General features: G+C 31.8%; 2 protein-coding genes and 1 long non-coding RNA gene across 3 annotated transcripts; 2 read left to right on the top strand and 1 right to left on the bottom strand.

The window, feature by feature from the left end:
* Positions 1–1,622: 1,622 nt before the first annotated feature.
* LOC112790203 (uncharacterized) lies at positions 1,623–2,855 on the top strand. Its single transcript, XR_003196537.3, has 4 exons — positions 1,623–1,805; positions 1,896–1,952; positions 2,393–2,443; positions 2,599–2,855. It is a non-coding gene; the product is annotated as an uncharacterized lncRNA (long non-coding RNA).
* A 763-nt stretch (positions 2,856–3,618) lies between these two features.
* On the bottom strand, positions 3,619–5,535 carry LOC112790202 (sugar carrier protein C-like). Its single transcript, XM_025832507.3, has one exon. It carries the CDS (start codon positions 5,379–5,381, stop codon positions 3,831–3,833), a length of 1,551 nt encoding a protein of 516 aa, XP_025688292.1. The 5' UTR covers positions 5,382–5,535; the 3' UTR covers positions 3,619–3,830.
* Positions 5,536–13,692: 8,157 nt separating this feature from the next.
* LOC112790201 (receptor-like protein kinase THESEUS 1) lies at positions 13,693–16,595 on the top strand. Its single transcript, XM_025832505.3, has one exon. It carries the CDS (start codon positions 13,974–13,976, stop codon positions 16,347–16,349), a length of 2,376 nt encoding a protein of 791 aa, XP_025688290.1. The 5' UTR covers positions 13,693–13,973; the 3' UTR covers positions 16,350–16,595.
* Positions 16,596–25,776: the final 9,181 nt, after the last annotated feature.

Genomic DNA, 25,776 nt, shown 5'->3' with positions numbered 1-25,776 from the left:
CTAACATCTAGTTGTAGAAACTAATAACTTGTGTATATCTTGAAAAAAATGTTGTGACCAAAATGAGGTGGACGGCAATGATGAAATGCAAATGGTTTGGCATGAAGCTCCTTATGCTAACTAAAAAATCTTTCAATTTTTAATAATATTTTAAGATGGAGTAATAATGGCAAACAAGAACTAATTTATGAACTAGAGCATCCTCATTCAAGACGAATCTAGATCCCACCATCAAACCAAAGTGGAGTTAACTAAGGAAATATCATAAAAGCCATGGAGCTTGTTCTCCGTGCTGGAATTTAAGTTCAACACATAGAAAGAGATGATTAGTATTGGGTTTGGGTTTAAGCGGGTTGGTATTGCGGGTTCGGGTACGGTTTTCGGGCTAAGCCCAAGACAAAAAAAATCCAGACAAAGTCACTGTAAACATTTGCCACACTCTCATTCATTTACTTAATTTTTTGGACACCTAATAGAATTTTGAAAAGTTTTGGGTACACACAGCAGAAAAAAAAACTTACGTATGGCAGCAATAAGAATCACAATTTTAGCATATTTCATATTGAACTTCTAAGAACCACTTTTTACTTTTTCCACCAGACAATTCCTTCAAATAAATATTATACTTTAACTAAATAAAATTAAATATTTCGAAGTCATTTCTCTTTTGATTTTTGAAAGCCCTCCGCTCCGATCCACGAGTTTATGCGCGAGGTGAGTATTAAATATGGAAAAATGTTTTTATTTTCAAAGAGCTGAAAATCTCTTGCAATTTATATTACTTTATTTTATTAGGAATTTATGAATTTAACATTGCAATTATTTGATTTTTTTATAAATAACTATAAGTATGTTATAATTTTTTTAAAGTTTATTTATTTTTTTGGAAATATATAATCTATAATTTTTTCGAAAATGTACATACTCATCCTATTACCTATGCAAAAATGAAATTAATAAGCATTTAGTGCATGTTAATCCACTAATATTAATTTTTTCGTAAACTCCACTATCAATTAAGTGTAACAGTAATTTTAGACAATCAAATATTTCATATAACTAAATCCAACAATATATACGCGCTTTTTTTTTTGTTTATTTTCTTCCTTTTTACCATTCTTTCTTCCATTCTCAATTAATTGTTTCTCGTCCTTTATTTAAATAAAAGGTTTAATATTTTTGCAGATAATAATATTAATATATAATTTAAAATACACATTAGTTAAATTTAAAACTAAGATAAAAAATTAGATAATAAAAATAATTGATAATTCACTAAATAAAATTATAAAAATTCGACAAAATGCAAAAAAAAAATGTATTCAAATAAACTGAAAAATCTAAATTAAATAACAACTGAAATATTTATTCAAATAGAAATGAAACAAACCTTAAATAATTGAAAACTCTAAAATAATAAAAATAGTAAAATACTATAAAAAATTTTCTTAAATTTATTTATTCATTCAATGTAAACTTAAAATTATAATAAATTTTTTTAAAGAGAAATATTAGAAAATTAATTAATTTTTTTAGTTTAATAATTTTTTTAAATTTAATAATATATTTTATTCTATATTTTAAAACATTAATAATTAATTAATAAACAAGGACAATAAATTTTGATGGGTCTTCTCCTTTCAAATTCTAAAACATATAAACTGAAAATTTATAAAATCCTCACCCAATCCTCCAGACAACCATTTCCCCTTCCTCCTTTTGTCAATCCCCGGCGTCACTCTCTTGCTTGGCGTCGAGTTCGCCGTCAACGAGGAAGCTTTGCCACCGTTTCTCCAGTGCTTGGCGTACGGTTCTCTCTCTCTCTCTCCCTCTCTCTCACACTTTCGATCTCTGTCTCTCTCTTGCTCTCTCTCACTTTCTTCTGTTGGTTGCAGGGGATACTAAATAAGAGCAAATTTGTGGTGTTTGAAATTTAAGGGGAGAAAATGAAGGTTAGATGGTGAATTGGTGATTGAGTTTTGGAGCACATAACCTAGTCATATGTTTGCTGTTTTTCATTGTTTTTCAAGAACCAAAATTGCGTGCAGTTGATATTCTTATTGCTTGCATTCTTTTACTCTGCCAGATATTTGCAATTATGTCACTGTGAGCTAAAAAAATATAATTTTGTTTCATTACAATTTTGTTAGCTGAACTTGAATTTAATCAACTCAATTTGTATAAAGCATGTTTTATTTAACTATGACGCTTTTGATTCTCTTTTGCTGATATCCTACAATCAAACTTCAAGCTGTTTTGGATTAGAATTGAAGTTCTCTAATTTGTATAAAGCATGTCTGCAGCATTCAATTTATTTGATATTACCTTCCATTAAAATTAAATGATGATATAGAATTTCACTTACAACCACAATGTATATTTCTTCTTCAAGTCAAGGGCTTGTCAAGAGAATGCTGCGGAAAAATCCAGAGCTTAGGCAAGGGTATGTTTAATGCTTGACTTCTTAACAGTTACTTTTCATCTTTTAAACTATGTATTAACCGGTGAAAAGTTGAAAATCAAAATCTGCCCTTGCTGTTTGAATTTGCTACTAGTTCATTGATAAGTTCAATTTATTCTCTCTCTTTTGCTGAACAGATCTGCTACATATACTATCATCTAGACATCCAAACCTCATTGAGCACACCAGTGAGGAAGCCAAGGAAGCTAAAGATATACAAGTGAGAAAGCTAGTGGATACATAGCTTATGCATCACAGGAACTCTTGGAAGCAAAAGAAACTACAGATGAAGTTATAGTTTTGTGTTTTAAATTGTAGTGGGAGCATTTGTTTGTATTTGTGAACATGTTATAGAAGCAAGTATATGAATGAATTAGATTGGCTGGTTTGTTGACATTGAATTCTTGAAATTAGATTGGCTTTTTGGAAAATTCTTCTCTTCTTTACCTAGTTACAAACAAAACAAATGCAAAATCTGATATTTTCAAAACAACTAAAACTGTATATTGTCATAATTTCATATAAAGCATTAATATAGACGGGAATAACAACTTGCTAATAACATAAATGGTAGGAAACTATGAATTTTGGCACATTGAAACATAGCATGAGTAAAAATTTTATGACAACTTGCTTGATTACTACATTCTTGATTAATATTCTTCCGTTTCCCTTGGTTGAAGAACTTCTACAACGGTAAGCCAACTGGCTCAAAGATAAATACTAGTAGTAGCAAATAGCAAAATCCTATCTCAATCTTGTTGTTGTAAATAACCTAACTCTTTCATAAATCACATTTAATTAAAACTAGTATCACAGTAAGTGAAGTTGGCTATAACATTGTAGTGTCCAATCATAAATCATATTCACATCTAACCATATATCCATCAGAACTCATCTCCCCATTACTAGAAATAAAACCCAACTTTCATGAATAAATGACTTAACTCACCATGTTAATGTCTCTTAGCTGCAATTCCAGAGCCTCTGAACATTCATGGTGGTTTTTGAACAAACAAGGTACTAGTAATATTGCATCATAGATAATGTCATACGTTTTTCAAAATAGCATCAAACAAATTAAGATATAATTTTTTTTTTTGTTATTGATTCTCGTTAACACTGAAAAGTAAACAACAAATTAAGATATGAAATTGCGTGAGAAGAACGTTTAATAATCACATTAAGTAAAACTATTAAAATTTGAAGAGAAAAAAAATGTATTCGACTAAACCAAATTCTAAAGTCTAAACAAAACTTAATAACAAGTGAATTGTTTACTAAAATAGAAAAAAAACCTTAAAAAAATAATAAAGTCTAAATCACTTTTGGTTCCTAATTAAAATGGAAACTGTCTTAAAGGATCCAATCAACATGAGTTATCCACCTTGGCATTAGCTTCTTCGCTTGCAGACTTGACAAATTTCCTCCAAAAAGAATGGTTTTGCCACACAACAGACATCTCTTCGATGGGAACTCCCTTAGTCTCGGGAAGAAACTTATGAATAAAACCGCTCATGACCAAAACAAAGAAAGCAAAGAAGATGAAGAGGCCAAATTTCATGTGGCAGAGCATGGAGGTGAATACTTGAGCAATTGCAAATGTGAAAATCATATTGACCGACACATTAATACTCTGAGCTGCAGATCTGACTTCAAGGGGAAATATCTCGCTAGGAACCAACCATCCAAGAGGACCCCATGACCATGCAAATCCCATCACATAGATGCATATAAATCCCACCACAAGGAATGCATACCATTTTGGCAAGATTCCGGGGTTTCCATCGACTCCAAATTTACTTGCTATCGCGACGGTTATCACAATCTGACAGATAAACATCTGAGCACCGCCTTCGAGAAAGAGCTTGCGCCTTCCAACTTTGTCAACGGTAAAAATTGAAACAAAGGTAGCAAGCGCATTAAAGCCACCGGTGATCATGGAAGACATAAGAGAAGCGTTGCTGCCAAAACCAATGGTTCTGAACAAAACAGGAGCATAGAAAGTAATGACGTTCATGCCAGTGAGTTGCTGAAAGAAAGGAATGGCTATGGCCATCACGAGCTGAGGCCTATAATGCCTCTTCAACAGAGTGGCCCATGGGTGTTTCACTGCCATGGACGATTCACTCGCCTCAACAAGGTCCTTGAACTCTTCCTCCACGTCACTGGTTCCTCTAATCTTGATCAGCTCTTGCTTGGCTTTCTCATCTTTGCCACGCTCGATCAAGGAGCTCGGCGAGTCGGGGAGAAAGATTGCGCCGATGACGATCATGACGGCGGGGACAGCCGCGAAACCCAAGCTGTAGCGCCAGCCTTCACCGTTCTTCATCTTGGCGAAGAAATAGTTGAGGACGTTGGCCACAAAGATTCCAATGGTGATGGCCAACTGGAACATCATGTTAAGGGCTCCTCTGTATTTGTAAGGAGCAACCTCCGACACATAGATTGGAACAGACTGATTGGCACATCCTATTCCGAAGCCAAGCAACATGCGACCAACAATGAGCATCCACACTTTCTGAGCAAAGGCATTGAAACCGGCACCGACGAGAAATAGAATACCGCCGGACAACATGGTAAGACGCCTTCCAAAGATTCGAGTGATGGAAGACGCGCAGAGTGATGCCACGAGAGCAGCCAGATACAGGGAGGATGTAAAGAGTGTCAAAACCTGGCTGTCAAACCTGCAATACTGATTGTCAGATGGCTTCATGTTCATCTCCTTTGCATACACGTCTGGAAAAAATTTCTTCAGAAAAGGATCCATCGATGTAACTCCACCTGAGATGCCAAGATCATATCCAAAAATTAGTCCTCCAAATGCAGCAACCATGCATGTCACAAAAACACGGAAAGTGAGTTTTCCGGGATATTGCTTCCCATTGCCAGACCCCTTTCCAATGAGTCCACCGGCCATTGTTTTATTTGATCGGTTAATGGAATGGAAACAAGGGAGAAGAGAAAAAGAATCACTGATGATGAGGGAGAGATATAACTAAGAGAAGAGAAGGGAAGAGAAAAGAAAGGACTAGTGTTAGGTTTGTAATTGAGTTGAGATCAGAGAAAGAATGCAAACAGTGATATTTTATACATCATTCAAGTTAGGGCAGTTATGACTTTACCACCGAATTATTATCTTTTTTTTTTTATCTTTTATTATATTATCTATCTTTTGTTTAAGATAAAATGTTTTTTTTTTATCTTAATTTGAAGATTTTAAACTCTCCAAAAAAGATAGAATATAAATGTAAGTAAGATTAAGATAAAATGATCAAATTTTAGATAAAAATAAAAAATATATAAATTAAAGAATATTAAGATGTGATCAATATAAAAAAATAATATATAAATATGTGATATCTAAATTTAAGTTTTGTATAACATAAAAGTTAATAAAAAATCTTACGGAACAACTTAAACTAACTATTACTATTTTTAATAATATTTAAATTGAAAATGATTTAATTTAAAAATAATAAACTATCTAGAAATAAGGTTAAGTTATATTTTTTATGAAATCAAATATTAGTAAAAATAAATTAAAAATAATTTAATTTGATACTCTAAATATTGCATTTTAATTTTAAATTTATGCATTTAAATAATCTTTTTATATATTTTATTTTTATGATTCGATATTTGTATAAAAAAAATTTGTATTGGGCATGAAAATTAAACTTTAAAAGAAAGAGTCAATCACCTAAATCAAATGAATTATTGACATCAATATTATTTGAATGCATCGTGGATCTAAGTTACAATTTTTTTTTTGTTTTATTTTATGCAAATTGTAACGACTTAAATTTTATATGTAAATCGTCTTTTGTTGTAATAATTTAGTAGGTAAAGTAATTAGGGTAGTAAACTAAAATAACGATATAATTAAAAAATAAGTTCAATTGAATATGAGAATTGAGGCTTTGATTGAAAAATAATATTACTTATATATCTTTTGAATCTATTTTAAATCTTAAATTAATAAGTAGTTTTATTATTCTATAACTCTTTCTTTAAACATTTTAAAATGATATTTAAATGAGATTTATTTATATCTATATATAGATAAATAATGTTAAATTAAATTAAAATAAAATAAAAAATAAAAGTCAGGCTTTTTAATAAATCGAAATTTAATTTTAAAAATAAGATAAAAGATTGTTAAATATACTTTATCTTATTAAAAATTCTGGAACACTACTATATATACAGAGGTCAAAATCAAAAGAATCCATTGTTTATTTATTGGTGAAAGATAATACTAATTAAGAAGTTAAGTGAAAAAAAAAAGTAAAACTTTGAATTGGTTAGGGAAAAAGAAGATACAATGCCATCTAACATCTATGAACGGAGGTTGCAAACAGAGCTTAAAAAAAATAAAAAAAAAGTCCGAAGGAAGATGATTACAACAACTCTTATATATAGAGGCGAAGTTAATGGCGGCATTCTTAAAGCATCGAATCAGCGTATATTCAAAGAAAGAGAACGGTGGTTGGAGTAGAAGATGGATTGATTTCTTCTCTGCTCCTCCGAGCGAATTTAAGGCTCTGGTCATATCGAAGATCACTTATGATGATGAAGGTTTTCACTTCTATAGACAAAACTATCTTGCAGTGTACAATCCAATGAAAATATTCAACAGTGATCAAGACAAGTCTATCAATAACAGAATATACAACTGATTTTGGATAAAAAAATCAAAGAAGCAACATAGAAGTAAATCCAAAAACACTATTGCTGAGTTTAACAACAACGATAAGTCGATAAATCATCTCTTTTTAAATATGTGGACACTGCTAGTTCTTTCAAAGTGTTCTTTTGTTACTTCAAATGTAGTAGAGCAACAGTATAAACTAGTTTAGAGACAAGTTCTTCAATCTCTTCATTATTTTTATCTTATGTAATCCATCTCTCAATAGTCATGCATATACAGACATGACCATCTTATATGTTATATCTATATCCATCTTGTTGCATAAAATTTGAGGCTCACCATAAGCATTTTTTTTCTTTTCAATATATTTTTTGTTTGCTAAATGACCTTATAAAAAATCATTGAAAAATTAGTTTTGAAGCAAGTTTAGCTTAATTTCAATAGAAATTTGCTAATTTTTAAATGTTTGTAGGGTTGCCCGTACCAAAGATAAAGCGATTTCAAAATCGAACATTGGCCATAATCCATAAGATTGTCTTAATTCTTGAATGGACAAAATTTTTATTCTAAAAATAAACCCTTACAACATAAAATTTTTTTAGTCAGTCACATTTTTTAATCTACAAAAAAAACTACCAATTTAAATAATTTTGTTTAGAACATCTTTTTTAAGAGTTTAATAGGATGTTAAAACAAAAATAATACAATAATTGATTGCAAACATTAAATAAATAAATATCGAATAGATTCCTCAAACATACATAAGTTATCTTAAATTTCAATAAAATAGAGATCAGTACGACAAGGGAGGTTGTGCATAGGAGGTTGTGCATCTTCCTCTTCTTCCATATGTGAGGGTGAAAAGTTCTCTAATTCGTTGGAGCATAAACTCATTTGATTGGTTTTCTCACTTTCTTCCATAGGATCTTGCATTGTATTTTTTGGAAAGAAATTTGCTTGTTCCTCTTCCTGGTTCTTGATTAGTGACTACACATGTTTCTCTATATTTTTTACACTCATCTTTATATCATGTAGGAATTCTTTCATGAGGAGTTCAAGATCTGATGGTATTTGAGATGAATAAAGAGATGGTGGCTCTTGGTATAGGTAGAAAGATGATGGTTCTTGATATAAATATGGAGATGGTAGTTCTTGGTATGAATAGGGAGATGGTGGCTCTTGATATGGGTAGAAGGATAATGGTTCTTGATATGGATAGAGAGGTGGTGATTCTTGGTATGAATATGGAGATGGTGGTTCTTGATATGAATATGGAGGTGGTGGCTCTTGATAGTTGAAACATGGAGCATTGAAGTTTCTTTGATTTTGACTTTGCCAACCAAAATTTGAGTCATTTCTCCATCCACAATAATAAAAATCACTCTTTGGGTATGAGTAGTAACTCATGTGATCTCTCTCCATTATTTTTCTTAGCACAAAACACCAAAAAGAATTAAACACACTATGTGGTAAATAGGAAAGCAAAGAAGACGAACATAATTTTTTTTAAAAAGGAATAAAATAAAAAATAATAAAAAAAATTCGAAAATAAATTGAAAGAAGTGAACTATAAATTTAAAAATTAAACAAAGAAAGATACTAGGATTTTATATATATATATACAGAAAAATTACGAGACGGAGACACCAAACTTAATTTTAAAAATTAAGAGAAAAGAAAAAAATTTAAACAAAATAAATAAAAAATATATTTTTTTTTTGAAAATTTAAGAAAATAAGTTAAATAAATTTTTTTTTACGAAAACTAAGTAATAAAAAACATAAAACAAAACAGGGGAAGGGGGTTCACGGAAAATAAGAAAAAGAATAAAAAAACAAATGAAAAATAAAAATTAATAATACTAAACTAAAACTAATTAGAAGGAGAATTATCTAATCTAAGCAATTAAACAACGAATAGTTGTCAATCACAATCAATCCCTGACAACGGTGCCAAAAATTTAGTGCGATGTTTTACAATCCACAAACTAACTGGCAAGTGCACCGGGTCGTACCAAATAATACTTTACGTGAGTAAAGGTCGATCCCACGAGGATTGATGGATCAAGCAACAATGATTGATTGATTGGCTTAGTTAGGCAAGCAAAAAAGGGTTTTGAGATATTCAAAAGATTTAAGTTCAAACTCAAAATATCAAAAAAAAAAAAATAAATAAGTTGGGAATAAAATATTGAGAAAACAGTTAAGGCTTCAGAGCTATCTATTTTTCAGATTGATTTTTCTTACTAACTATTTTAATCATGCAAGATTTAATTCATGACAAATTATATGTGACTAGACCCTGATTCCTTAGACCTTTCTAGTCTCCTCTAAAATTTATTAACTGCCAATTCCTTGGTCAATTAATTCCAATTAGAAGCTACATGATCAAATTCCAGTTTATATGCCACAAAAACTCTAATTACCCAAAAATAAAAGGATTATATGTCACGTATCCCGTTAAATCCAGATAATTAAAATTTAGGAGAATATGTTTTCAAACTGTTATTCAAGTAAAGAGTTTTTCCAAATTTTACAAGAACTCAAATAGAAAGAGGGTCATTTTTCCATTCCAACCAAATTCATAAAATAAAGAGCGAAAATAATTCTTAAATTATAAATACATGCATAAATTAAAATAGAAAAAGCAAGAAAATCAATCCATACAAATAGACAGAGTTCCTAACCTTAATAATAGAGGATTAGTTGCTCTTGGAATGTGGAATGTAAATTTGTATAGAATTCCCTAATGGAATCCCCCTCATGGAATCTCTCTATAGAAGAGAAGTCTCCCCTTTTTATAACTAATCCTAATTAATTTAAAATCTAATATCTAAAATTAAGATAATATCTTTTCCTATTTTCGAATTCAAATTTGAATTTAAATTAGAATTAACTAACTACTCCGCGTCTTGTAACGTGGGGACCACTTGGCTTCACTGGATCCGCGCCTAATTTGGGTGCTAAAATGGGGCCCAGAAATTACCCCCAGCGGTTTCTGCGTTTTCTGCACGTGGCGCATGTCATGCGTACGCGTCAGTCACGCGTACACGTCAATGGTCTTTTTTGCGAGTCACGCGGACGCGTCGGTCACGCGAACGCGTCGCTGAATCTTCAAGTCACGCGTACGCGTCAGTCACGCGCACGCGTCAGTCACGCGCACGCGTCAGTCACGCGCACGCGTCAGTCACGCGCACGCATCGCCATGGAAAGCTCCAAATCACACGCACGCGTCAGGCACGCGTGCGCGTCGCTCCTTGCTGCCATCTCCTTTGATTCTTGTGCTACAGAAACTCCATCAAATCTAGCTGAATGCTACCTAAAATAAAAAAAAAAAGTTGCAAATGACTTAAAGTAGCATCCATATTGGCTAAAAGATAATTAATTCTTTATTAAACTCAACAAATTAGATGCAAATTCACTAAAAAAAGATAAGAAAGATGCTCACACATCAATGGCCGTGTACGCAGCCATAAGCTCGCGTATGCGCCCCCTTCATTTTCTTTCAAAAGCTGCTAAGGTGCAGATTTCACATTTTACATCCCCAACTTCCGACATGTATAACTCTTTCGTTAAAAATTATTTTTCATCCGTTCTTCAAATGATGTAAATTTCACGGACCCAAATTTTATATAAAACAAGTTTGGAAAAGTTTGGGAGTTTGGAAACCGAGTTATGGCTTGCTAAAGCTTGGCCAAAAATTTAGTTTTTTGCAAAACTTTTCCAACCTCTATTTTACCAAAATCATAACTCATTACCAACACTTCAAGCCTTCAAACAACTCCAAAACATACCAAATCACATATTATTATCTTACATTCACATAATAACACTCCCATACACAATTTCACCAATTCCAATCCCAACCATTCACATTCAACACCACATCTACACTCAATCATCAATATATCATTGTTATTCATAATAATCATTATTTCATCAACCATTCACCACATCTATTTAACAACAACATACCTAATACCCACATCAAATAATACATAATTCAATAATCAAAACTATCACATATACACCAACATATGATTCATCTTATCCTATGATCATCTAGCCTAAGTTTTCACAAGACATTATATATTACATACGAGAAACCAAAATCATACCTTAGCCGATTTTTTTCCTAAGCCAAAGACACCACAAGTTGGCACAAAACTCAGCCCCAAGGTTCTCAATCTCCAAGATAATAGTAGCCAAAGCTCCACCAAGCATCCAATATTCACAAATATGCTCCAATTTACATATACACACTACCTAAATCATATTACCATATTCAAATGCACTAACTTTATGCTCAATCACAATTAATAAAAAAATTTATTAGGATTTAAGAATTCTCACCTCACTGACAGAATATTGGGTCAAAACCCGGCAAGCCCACTAAGTTAGCTTGGTCCTAAACATCAAAGCCAACAAAATCTCAACATGCAAATCATAGGATTTTTAAAATTGGCGGAAGAAAGAATCGAAACTGAAAAATGACTTTCTTACCTAATTAAATACTGGGATTTGTAGAGCTCGACGCCATGGATGTATGGCCGCAAACGGTGCGGTGATCAGAACTCAGAGTTGAAAGATATGTGAATTTGAATTGGGAACAAGGGTTTGGAACTTTTCTTCCCTTCCTTATGTGTGTTTCAGCGTGACATTCATGAAGAAGAAGGAAAATGAGTTGAAGCTCATGTGCTTAAGTATGTTGGATTAAGTCTTGGGTTAAATACGGACCCGGTTCACCTAGTTTGGCCCGTTCGACTTAATTTTTGACTAAATCTTTTGAAATTAGTATCAAAATTTATATTTTAATTAATTCTTTCTTATTAAACTATAAAATTCTATTTTATAATTTTTTTGATTAATAATTAATTTATTTGCTAATTATTCACTAATTACGCAGAATTTACATCTAACACCATGTAAGATGGTCCACTACTTGCATCTCCTCTACTTCAATATGCTAATATTGTGAATTACATGGAGAATGATGATGAGTCAAATGAGAAATACATCACGGAGAGCCATGTACCCAATGAGAGCAATGGTAAGGATTGATTTGTACCAAAGACCTCGGTCAGTTGAGGAGTTCGATACCTTCTTCCACCCCTACTCCATGTTCTAGATCTGTCGGTTCTTCCCAGTATATTACACGTTAGACCTTAGCGCGATGTAGGATGATAATTCATTTACCAACATCGGCGATGACAATTACAACGTAGGTGGAGGCTCGAATTTTGTATAGATCATAGATTTACGAAGAGGAAAGCCGTGCGAATGCCGAATGGAGAGTGAAAAATTACAATATTCAAAAGTAGCCTAGTTTAGAATTGTGGAGTCTAATTGACTGAAATATCATGTTCATTGCAAGTATCATATAATACGTTGTCCATGAAATTTCCGTGCGCATGGCAATGAAACAAGATCTTGGTGGATACTAATAAAATTTTTTAAAATGACAATTAAAATTTCCTTTTGTACTTGTGTGTAACTTTTAAATAAGTTAATGATTTTGTTTTAAAATGTTTAATTATTGTTATGGTTTTTATAATTTTACTAAATTTGTAATTAGATATCTCTATTTTTTTAATCAATTAAGTTTTTATATTACTTTTAATTTTATAATTAGATCTTTGTCAATGTAAAAAATATTATAGTTAATGCAATATTTTTTTGTAAATTAAAGGTACTCACAATTAAAATCTAATTAGATCTTTAATCATATATTTTTTGAAAAAATATTTCATTAATGTTAATATTTTTGACACAAAAAGACTTAATTACAAAATTAAAAATAACATAAAAATTTAATTAAAAAATATAAAAATTTAATTATAAATTTGATAAGATTATAAAAACTAACAGAACAATTAAATCGTCTGAAAATTACCAAAATTCACTCCAAACTCAATTTTTTTCTTATAAATGACCAAATCGATATATATAATTAAGATTTTGTTAATTTGTACCCTAAAAATATAAATTATATATATTATAAAAAAATATTTTATAAAATTTGTTGAAAACGTAATTTTTTTTATATTTTCAATGTATTTACTATATTAAAAACATAAAAAAATATTATTATATTTTTAAAATATATATTTATGACACAGGTTAGCTAAATATAGATGACAGATGATGGAAAGATGTCTCGAACCAATTCAATCAGATGACAGATGATGGAAAGACCAATTCAATCAATTTACAAGGACTTCTAAATTGTCTTGACTCACCATGCATATAAAATTTACGCAAATTTTTTTTGGTGTGGGTGTGAGAGACAGATCTGTATCATATGATGGTGTGAAAAGAAAAGTGTTTTACGTTGTTATAGATTATATAAATTGGTGTTTTTAATTTTTTTTTGTATTATTTTATTTTTTTAAATAAATAATCACAAATCGGACGATTGAATTTATGGTTTAAAAAATAAAAAAATTTTAATAATAAAATTGAACCCTTCAATTTTTAATTTCAAAAATAAAAAAATTTAAAAATATAAATCGGACGCTCCAATTTGATCATCACTTTTTCTATATATAGAACTCGCATGATCTAAATTCTTCACACTGAAATTGAACAAAAACTGTCCACACATTAGTGTAGCACCCAGAACCCATAATCATCCAGGACACAACAAATTAATGGACTAAGAAAAAACAGAAAGAAAGAAAAATCATCAAGGAAATGAAGAAAAATCAAAAGTTCAGTTGACCTTATGTCCTTATCTGAAGTCTTCCTCTTAACAGTTTATGGTTTTGATTAATTAATCTCCACTACCGCTAGTTTTCAGTCCCAAATACCATCATCATAATTCATTTCTGAAAGTAAGCACCATAAGCACCAATTTTCCATGGCAACTCATGAATTACACATAATTCAATACTCATCTTTGAGTGCACTTTTGCTGCAACTTCTTCAACTGTCATCGTTTCTTTTCCTCTCATCACTTGGGTGCACTCCACCAGACAAGTACCGTATCAATTGTGGGTCGCACAGCAATGTTCTTGAAAGCGGAAAGATTTACACTGGTGACTCAAACTCTTTAGTCAATTTTAGCAGCACAAGCAAGATAGAAACCAGCCAATCCTCAGTGTCTTCACCTCTCTACCAAACAGCAAGAATCTTCCCAAATCAATCTTGGTATGACTTCCCAGTTAAGATCAGTGGCATTTACTTACTACGCCTTCACTTCCTTGCTTTCAAATCCCCAAGTAATCTCCCATCTGCCACATTCAGTGTCTCAGTACATAGATTTGGGCTTTTGCAAAACTTTGAGGCCCAGAACCATACCAATTCTGCTTCGGTTAAAGAGTTCTTCATGAACATAACTGCAGGAAGCTTCAGAATTATTTTTACTCCTCAGACAGACTCGTTTGCATTCGTGAATGCCATTGAACTCTTCTTACTCCCCCGCTTCTTAATTGCCAATCAAGTCTCGCGTTTCAATCCGCAACCTTCCATTGGACAAGATTCCTTGTCCACCTACAGTGGCGTGCTTTCCCGAGTGTTGGAGACCAAATACAGGCTTAACATCGGTGGTCGTGTCATCCCAAGAGGGCAAGACCCATTATTGAGGCTCTGGAGCTCGGATGAAACTTACCTTGTTAATCAAAAGGAGGTGAAGCTTGTTGCATACCTTGGTAATATAACATTCCTGGTTGGTAAAGACTCTGACGGTCCAAATGCTAATTATTATACAGCGCCCAGTGTTATCTACAAAACAGCTAGAGAAATTAATGATACCTTTCAAAACATAAGTTGGGTTCTTCCAGTTGACAGGAATGTAGACCACCTTGTTCGGGTACACTTTTGTGACTTTTGGAGTATCCAGTGTGGTCTTACAATCTTTGGTCTATACATTTATGGCCAATTTACTTCGTTTGTAAATAATGACACATTGGTGTCTCAACAATTGCCTGCTCCTTATTATTATGATTTTTTGGTACACTCTGATGATTCAGGCTTCATGAGGATTAGTGTAGAGCCACAACAATCTTCCCTTGTTGTCAGAGCCTTTTTAAGCGGACTAGAAATAATGGTAATGGGTAACGATTCAACAGATTTTCGTCCCCTAACGAACCAATCCAATGGCAACCACCATAGTCTTCTTCTGGTGTTAGGTTCAGTTATTGGATGCTTGATGCTAATTTTTGTGGTAGTCTTGGGGTTAGTTTGGCATCTTAAGATCCGTAAACAGAGGCCTTCTGATGTGTTGTCAATTCCTACCATTGTAGGAGAGGGTTCTCCAAACAGAACGAGTGAGAGAAACGTTAATCTTGGACTAAAGATCTCTTTGCATGATATTCAATTGGCAACCGAGAATTTCGATGAGAAACAAATAATTGGAACTGGTGGTTTCGGCAATGTATACTTGGGAGTCCTTAGGAATGGTACAAGAGTAGCTGTGAAGCGCAGTAAATCAGAGTCAAGTCAAGGCCTTCTGCAGTTTGAAACCGAGATCATGGTTTTGTCTAAGATTCGTCACAGGAACCTTGTTTCTTTGATAGGGTATTGTGAGGAGAATTCTGAAATGATATTGGTTTATGAATATATGGAGAATGGGGCACTCAGAGATCATTTATACGATACCAAATTGCCAAGCCTGTGTTGGAAGCAGAGACTTGAGATTTGCATTGGAGCTGCCAAAGGCCTTCATTATCTTCACGAAGGAGCACCCGGGGGAATCATCCACCGCGATGTGAAGTCTACCAACATATTGCTTGATGAGAACCACGTGGCTCAGGTTTCAGACTTCGGCATTTCGAAAACAGCTCCACTTGACCATCAAACACATGTTAGTACTAATGTCAAAGGCACTTTTGGGTATCTTGATCCTGAATATTTTAAGACGGAAAAGTTGACAGAAAAATGTGATGTCTATTCATTTGGGGTAGTTCTTCTCGAAGTGTTGTGTGCAAGGCCAACCATTGACCAATCTCTTCCAAGAGAGCAAATGAACTTAGCAGATTGGGGAATCCTTTGCAAAAGAAAAGGGATGTTGCAAGCCATAATTGATCCTTCCATAAAGGACCAAATAGATCAAAACTCGCTCGAAAAATTTAGTGACATAGTGGGAAAATGCCTACAAGAATATGGTTCTAATAGGCCAACCATGGGTGAAGTGTTGCGGAGCTTGAAGTATGCTCTACATTTCCATGAAGCTTCAATCCACGAAGATGGTTCCAGTAATGAGAGCGTTAATAATAATGCAGCAAAAGCTTTTTAATTTCTGTTTTTCTCTTCGTGTCCTTTTATGTTTTCATCTCATCACACGCTTTTATTTGTTGTTCTTGTTGAGAAGCTAATTTTTTTTTTTTTGGTCTTCTGTTGAGAAGCTACTAATTAGCATTCTTAAGCAGACTGTTGGGCCTTTTAGACTTTTAAAACGACACTGCTGCAGTATTGTCACTAATGCTGTTATGCAGCAAATAACGATTTCAAATTATAACGATTTTAAATCTTTAGTAGCTCACATCAAATTGACCCGTTATAAAGTATAAACAAACTAAAAATACTGTATAAACGACTAGTTTTAACAACTATACATGATAATTATAAACAAAAACAGAAAACAAAATACAAAAGAATATGTATTTTAAGTTTTTTTTTTTCATAGTCTAGTATATATAATTTTAATTTTATCTTTTTGCAGTTATTAGGTATAATAGTCAATTAGTTATTACACTTTACGTATCATTTTTTCTAGACAATATAAGTAAATAATTTGTATATTGATGACTTTAACTTGGAGTACTGCACCATTATTTTCGGGGATAAGTATTGTTTTAGTTCTTAACGTTTAGGGTTAGAATCAAAATCGTCCCTTACATAACTTTTTATTTAGAATTGTCCTAAACATTTTATTTCGTATTAAAATCGTTCTTTTTAATAAAATTTTTAATTTTATTACTAAATTACTCTTGATTTAATAAAAAAATTATATTAAAAAAAAAGAACGCGAGGGGAGAAGAAAGGGGAAATGACGTAAAGGAGGGGAAAAAAAAGGGAAAAGGGAAAAGGAAGAGGGAGAAGGGGAAGGGAAAGGGGAGGGAAGAGGGGGGACGGCGCCAGCGAAGCTTGGAGCTGCCATCAGGAATCAGAGCTCGCGAGGGAAAGAGGAGACGCGAGCCAGGGAGAGAGCTCACCGTCACGCTCCGCCACTGGCGCCGCTGCTACCGACCTTGCTGCCTCACCTCCCCTATGCACCTCGCTGCCTCGCCGCTGCACTTTTCTGTTTCTACTTCTACTTCTACTTTTGCTTTTGCTTTCTGCTTCGGTCTCTATTTTTTGCTTTTGCTTGAGTTTCTGCTTTTGCTTGAGCTTTTGCTTTTGCTTTTTCTGCTTCTGTGTTTGCTTCTGCTTCTGTTTTTACTTCTAATTTTGATTTTAATTTGTTTTTTCTGATTTTATTGTTGAATTTGATGTTGTTATTTCTGAATTTGAATAATGTCTTATTGTTGGTGTTCTTGAATCTAATTATTAGTATTTGGTGGGAGTAAGGGGAGGAGGTGGTGGTGGTAAAGGTGCTAGTGGTGGTGGAGGGTATTTTTGTCTATAAAAAGTTAAAAGGACGATTTTAATACGAAATAAAATGTTTGAGATGATTCTAAATGAAAAATTACATGACGAACGATTTCGATTCTGATCCTAAATGTTGGGATCAAAATAATACTTATCCCTTATTTTTGAATGATGATTTTGATCTTTTAAGCTAGTTTTATCTCAAGTTCGTCCCATTGGCGGTGATTGGTGACACAAACTTAAATGAAAAATATTTGTCTTCTTGAATTATAAAAAAACATCAAGAAAAAACATTCTCTTCCACCAGAACAAATTATATGCCTTTCGACCTTATTAAAATCTTGATACGTCAAGAAGATATTTGAGCTCTACTATGGACTTGTTTGAGTGTCATTTTTAAAAAAAGATTTTTTTAAGTAATATCTTTTTAAAAGATCTTTTACAAAAATAAAAATGTCTCATATAAAAAGATCTTTTTATTTATCAATTATGTTTGGATAGCTCGATAAAAGAAATGAGCGAAGTTCCAATAAAAAAATATTGAAAGGAGAAAATACTTCGAAAATAAACCTCTTCCCATGCAATAGTCAGAAACTCTTGACGATATCGCGCTGGGACAATCTGTTCCTCCCAAATACTTCGATTCAGTGCTAAAGAATTTCCTGTAGCTACCATATAGTATTCATTTCTACTTGGTGGTAAAAAAAATATCAGTATTCTTTTTTATCTCTTATCAATTTCATAAAATAGACTTTCTACAGACCCCTAACGACCAATTCTCCCATGAATAGCTATAGATCCAATAAGTTCAACATTGATTCCTTTAGACGTATTAATTGGACAAATGCGTCTATAATGACTAGGATGGATATCTCGTATCCGAAAACTAGCAGTTTGCCCCGTCATTCCTCCGGAGCCCAAATAACTCAATTTTCTACCATGAACTATTTGGGTCAATGGATTGGTTTGATACAGAACTTGAGATAATGGATGTAATTACTTTTTTGTTAATTTATTATTTGAAAAAATATCTTTTTTTAAGAAAAAAGATTTTTTAAAAAAATATAAATTGTAATTTCTCAAAAAAGATGTTTTTTAATACTTTTACTTTTATTATTAAAAATTTATCAAATACACTAAAAAATAAAATTATTTTTTATTAAATTTTTTTTATTTAATGACATTCAGACAAGCACTGGCAGTAAACCATTTATCAGTAACAACTAGCCAATAATTCCGTGGCCTACCCAGGATAATTTATAAAAATATATGAAGTTTTTATATTAAAAAATTAAATAAAAAATAATATATAGTAATTATCATTATAAATATTTTACAAGGCTATAACTAAAATTAAAGTTTAACAATTTTTAATGTTAAAAATATTAAAAATAATTAGTATTTGTTTTAATCAATTTGGATTAATAGTTATCTCACTCGTTTGTTTAAGTAAGTATTAGAAATTTGAATTTCACGTTTTATGTAGCAATCTATTGGCTAATAGCAAATTTTTAATAAAATGGAGTTTCAATCCGTGATAGATTAGTTATTGGTCTACAGAGTTAGAAAATACCGTAAAAAAATAGTATTTGTTTTTAAAATAGAATAATTTCTCATTGATAACAATACTTATAGAGATCTATCTTTGTTAAAATTTATTTGAAACAGTTTTATTTATTAGTATCATATTCATTCTTAAAGTCAAAACAATATAATTAATGTTGTTACCTATTAAAATTTCACATTTTATGACATGATTTTTAAGTTTCTAAACTTATAGACTTATGTCGTTATACAAGTTATTAGATTAATTAATATTTTTTGGTAACATTACCGAAATACCATCATTAAGTATTAGTTTGAGTGAAAAGAAATAATAATAACTTTTGTTATTCAATATATAATTTATTCTATTTAAAAATAAATTATTATCCCCTAAATTGGTAAATACATTTTTTCAATTTCTTATACTATTTTACCTAACAAGAATTGTCATTAAAAAAAGCAAATGATCATATTATCCAACAATGTATAAAATAATTTTTTTATTTTAAAATTAAGTTTAGTTAGTAACATAAAATTCAAAATAATGTGTTATTTTTTTATTCAAATTTAAATTTAAATTTAAAATTGATTCACAACTCACATTTTTCAATTTCAATAAAAATAAATTGTTTCGGTACAAAATATTTAGCATTTAATAATTTGAATCTTTTAAATTTTAATTATCAAAAATTAGATTAAAAATTAATTATAACTTAATAATTGATAATATATTATATTTGTATGTAAATAATATCTAATATATAATTTTTTATAGGATTAATATATAATTAATTGAGAGTTGATTTATTATTTTTTTTATAAATTTTGTAGTATGTAAGTGATCTTATTTTTATTATTATTTAAAAAATTATTCATAATTTTATATTTTGTAACTAACTTAATTAATAATTTTTATTATTATTTTTTTATAAAAAATTAATTTATACTATTTTTTTTCAATACCACATAATGTACATAACATCTTATATCTTAAATTTATTAATTTACCCATATTAAGAGAATAAAATATACAATAAATTATATGTTATAAAGATTAGTTAATTTAGACATAAATTAATTATATGGTCATTACAAAAAAACAAAAAATTAGTTATCATATATAATAATCCTTGATATATATAGTATCATGTATTAGGATGATCTATTTTAATTATACAAGTAATTATTGTTATTTTTACTTTTTCATTACATTAATAAATAATATTTAAAATTAAAAGAGATAAAAAATAATTAAAATTTTTTCTTAATTTAAATTAAAAAATCTCTTATAAATATATTCAACTTTTATATATACTAAATATTATAATATTTTGTATACAATTGGTAGTATATATATAACTCACGCAATTTATGAAATATGAAATGTACAAATAAACACATATAACAAACAAAATAAAGATCACTACACATATTTATAGACGGTTTATAAAATCTCTATTTTTATGAAAAGAATTAAAAATAAAAGCTCTGTCGGTCAAAATCTTAATAAAAAATATTTATCTTTAATACGCCTTCAAATATTCGTGATATGAAAAGATCAAATATTATTTAAAAGTTATTGGTTTATTTTAATGTATTTTTATTTTTGTTTATTTAGTTACTAGATTGGATTTTATGTTTGTGGGTTTTAAGATTTTCTTTGTTTTAACCTAATAAGAGATTATAAATACCGTAGTATTGAGTGATTAGAGGTGTCAAAGCACTTTTTAATTTTGTGATGAAATCATTGTGTGGACAAGTGAGGTTGAGTGAGTCTTTCTCTTGTTGTATCAGAAAATTCGGTAGAAAGTTGAAGAATCCCTTCGATTCAATTCCCAAACTATGGTGTGTATAAGTTAGGCTGAGGAGTCTCTTTCTTGTTGTGTCAAGAAATTAGATAGAAAGTAGAATGATTCTCTTTGTATTCAATTTTAATCTATCCCTTTATTTTCTATTTTAATTTCAATGTATGTTTTTTTATTTAGTTTGAATTCTTATCTTTTTATTTATTTTCTTTTTCATATCATTTGGTATTAGAGTTCAAGTATTAGATTAATTCTTATCAATTTATGTCTGTTCTTCTTGTATCCAAAAAAAGAAAGAGTCTAGTGTCCCTCACGTTCTTCTTTATGTTATTATCTTTCTTATTTATATTTCATTATTATTTTGTTGTTCTTATTGATTTTATATTTAAAAAAATAAAAAAATGTGCAAAAAAATAAAAAAAAGAGAAAAATATAAAATAAAAAGAAATTATCTTATTTATATTTGTCATTTTTCATAAATTATTTTTTCAACTATAAGATTTGAGGACAAATCTTTTTTAAAGAGGAGGAGAATGATACGTATTTCAAATGTTCGTGATATGAAGATATCAAATATTATTTAAAAGTTATTAGTTTATTTGATGTATTTTAATTTTGTTTATTTAGTTATTAGATTAGACTTTATGTTTGTGGGCTTTAGAATTTTCTTTGTTTTAACATAATAAGATGTTATAAATATTCCTTAGCTATTGTAGTCGTAATATTAAGTGATTAGAGGTGCTTTGGCATTTTTTGATTTCACAATGAAACCATGATATGGATAAATGAGGTTCAGTGAGTCCCTCTCTTGTTGCATAGGAGAATTGGGCATAAGGTTGAGAAGTCTCTTCGATTCAATTCCCAAATTATGGCGTGTACAAGTTAGGTTGAAGAGTTTCTTTCTTGTTGCATCAAGAAATTGGGTAGAAAGTAGAGTGATTCTCTTTGTATTCAATTTTAATCTATCCTTTTTATTTTCTATCTTAATTTCAATATATTTTTTTATTTAGTTTAAATTCTTATCTTTTTGTTTATCTTTTATCTTTGTATCAACCTTTGTATATAACAGATATATATTATATTATATTATATTTTATTTTACAATTAAATTTTTATCTATATATTAGAATATTTTATATTTTTAATTTAATGTGACGTATCCAAGACAAAGGAATAATCTTCTTTTTTTATCAACCCTTTGGTGTGGATTTCGAATATCCACAAATTAACTGGTAAGTGTATCGAGTCGTATCAAGTAATACCTCAGGTGAGTGAGGGTTGATCCCACGAGGATTAATGTACTGAGCAACAATAGTCTAATGAATCACTTAGTCAGGCAAAAAGAAAATAGTATTTTGGGTTCCAAAGCATTAAAACAGTACTTCAGAGAGTAAGAAAGCAAACAGTAGAAACGGTGTGAAATGTATATGAGAACACTGTTAAGGTTTTGGAGTTGTTTATTCTTCCGGATTAAGTTTTCTTATCAACTATTTTAATCATGCAAGATTTATTTCATGGCAAACTGTAATTAACTAAACCCTAATTCCTTAGTGATTTAGTCTCCTCTAACCTAATCAACTCCTAATTCCTTGGTCACTTAATATAAATTAGAGGGTTAGGTTCAATTCTAGTTTATTAGCCATAAAACCCTAATTACCCAAATATAAGAGGATTATATGTCACGTATCCTGTTAAGTCCAAGTAATTAGCAGTTTAGGAGAAATTTACGTTCAAGCTAGTATTCAAGTAAGATAACTTTTTCAAGAATCAGAAGAATTCATATAGAACAAGGATTGTTCTTCTGATATACCCAAATTCATAAGATGAAGAACGAAAGTAATCCTTGAAACTGAATAAATACATTAATTAAAATAGAATGATAATAATGTTAATCCATAGAAATAAATAGAGTTTCTAACCTTAACGAAGGAGGTTTAATGGCTTATGACTCAGAGAGAAAACTAGGGTTCTAAAAGTGTGAAAGTGCGTAAGAGAGAAGATCCCCTGAAGGGCCAGATCTTTTTCCTTTTATATCTAACCTAATTTGATTTGAAACTAAAATGAAATAATAAATTCTAATGCTAAAAGATTTTATTTGTAATAACTAAAATAAAATAAGATACAACGATTAAAAGCTAAATAAACTAAAAATGCTCATTTGGTAAAAGTGTGATCCGTGTTGCTGGCGCTAAACGCCCGCGCCCTAGGGGCATAAAGTCTCATTTCTTAAGTTAACAAAATACTTTTTGGTTTCTAACTATTCGTTGATGTTATAGGTGGGTGGGGTTGGAGCCACCTATTGACAGAGTTGACACAAGGCTTCGACAATGAAGGCGTGTCCTCAATCGAATCGGTATCTATAACGTAAGTCTTGGTATCTATGAACAGGTTAACTGGATGTCATATGCTAACCCACTCATCTAGCATATAATTTCATAGAGGATCCCTGAGTCTGAATCCTCCGTGTAGTAGTATGCCCATTGTTGTGATTTGCCATCGTCAAGTGGCATTAGTTTGGTGGCCTCTAGCACATTCCAACTAGGCCATTGAACATCGATGAAATGGATGGGCACGATTGGAGATTCGGTAGAGACAAGTGATGCCCTGATTTTTTAGAAGGGTGGCATGAGATGTGGGCATCTTGGGGAGGCCATGGACTCTTTATACATCATGAATTTGACCTGTGCCCATTACAATAGTATTTGAGATGGTACTTTCAGTAGACGTATATAGAGTTTGTTGGTCAGGGCGACTAGCAGTTGGTGGTTGGAGGAGTTATGCCAGATGATCTCTCGATCCATCACCCGAATGCTCTAAATTTGCATCAGCCAGAGGATGGAGAGCTTCCCAGGTCTGGCATCGGAAAATGAGAGGGAGATAAGGTAGAGCTCGTCTTAGGCGTGGGGCTGCAGCAGGACCCGTCCCTGGAGACTATTTGACACTTGAACCTTTAGGTACTTCACAGTCGTCAAAGGTTGGGACAAATCATCAGGGTTTTGTGATAGGGACGGGACCAGTAACCAGTATCATATTCCTTTTAATCCACAGTTCAGTTAGTCAGGGTTTTGATGCCGATCACCCCTATTATCCCATTTTGTATACACAATACTTTGAGAAGGTGACTGTGGGTTGGCTGGAATGTGTGTATACTTTCATCGATTCGGATGTCATTGGGTTTCTAGGTGATATGACCGGGGACACCAGACACATCCTTTTTCACAGATGCACACGTCTCTACCACCGTCAGCCTATCAGCCACAACACATGAACGATTCATCTAGTAGGTCATCCTCGACTGCCTCATGTGGGACACTCAAGGGTGAGATGACCACGTTCGCTTCTAACGTAGTCACCGATCCACCTGCTGTTGATCCACCACTCGAGAGAGGACAATGAGAGCCCAGACCTCCACCTTATCGGATAAGTGGATGTCTTGATGTAGTGCCTCCTTGGCGATGAGCTGGACAACGGGGTGGGTGGCGCATATGTGGACAGTAGTGTAGTTTACTTTATTATTATGATGTATATTTATCATATTATGCTTATGATGGACCCATGTTGATTTCATTATATTTACTTTATTATAGCTCAATGTTATTATGCTTATGAAGTTCCATATTTAGTTAAATTTATATATTCAATTTCAATTATGTTTTCAGAATTCAAATGATCAAACGTAATAAAATACATTGAATGCAAGACAAATAAAGCTATGGTCAAATATGAAATGCATTGAACGGAAATCACAACTATATCTAATGACCTTTCGATGTTGACGCACTACCATCAAGTGTAGTACAAGTCCTCCGCGTGTGGCCAACCTGACGACAAAATCCACACCTCTTCTCTCCACTATGCTCAACATCATCCATGTTATTACAAGTTCTGGTGCTAACGGGCCGACTTCTCTTTACTCTCATTAACCTAGGATTGGGCCAGATCCAGGGCCCGTCATATGATGGCCAGTCATCCTCGTGACCGATCGATCTAAACTTTGACCTGTAAACACTGAAGACGGTCTTCATGCGATACACAGGAGGGACACATTGCTTCTAGTCAAGTCGTGCGTAAGAGCATGTTGCTAGAACATGATAGCATAGAATATGAAAAGTTTAAAAGTATCCAGGGTCACACTTACCCTTGTCAAGAAGTACTTGGTAATTCTACTGTTGGGACCCGGGCACTACTGCTAATTCCTCAACTATGAAATTGGACATGGACCAATCAAATTGATAAACATTCATTGTATTCACATGCTTCGAGTTGAACTCAATAGCCTTCATCAACATCTGTGAGAATTCAACACCCATTTGAAGCTATGCATGGGCCTCTGAACCCTTCCTCGCAAAAAGTTCACCCAAACTGAAATAGGTCGACTTGACAAGAGTGGTGATGAAAAAATTGTGAGTAGCCTTCATCACAACGTTGATGCACTCAGAGATGTTTGTCGTCATGTGCCCAAAATGACGACCCTCATCTGCATATTGCGTCCATTGTGAACGTGGCATTTCTTCAAGCCAGTTTGTGATTGTGACATTCTCACCCCTCGGAAGACCAAAATAATGAGCAAACTCCCTATGTGACTTCGAATATGTTGCATTAACAAGCACCTTTCTTCAAGTCCTTGTTCTTGAAGTGTGTCATGAAGTTGGCAGCAATATGTATTACACAAAACTCCTAAAAGGCATACGGCGGTTTCCATCCACTTCCATTGGCGTTTAACGCCGTATCAATCGATTTGTGCCTGTCTGAAATCACCAAGAGGCTTGGTTGGGGTGTCAC

Source organism: Arachis hypogaea, chromosome 3 (assembly GCF_003086295.3).
Source record: "Arachis hypogaea cultivar Tifrunner chromosome 3, arahy.Tifrunner.gnm2.J5K5, whole genome shotgun sequence".
Taxonomy (NCBI): Eukaryota; Viridiplantae; Streptophyta; class Magnoliopsida; order Fabales; family Fabaceae; genus Arachis; species Arachis hypogaea.
Note: the sequence above shows the minus strand (reverse complement) of the source record. Positions and strands in the feature narration are given on the sequence as shown.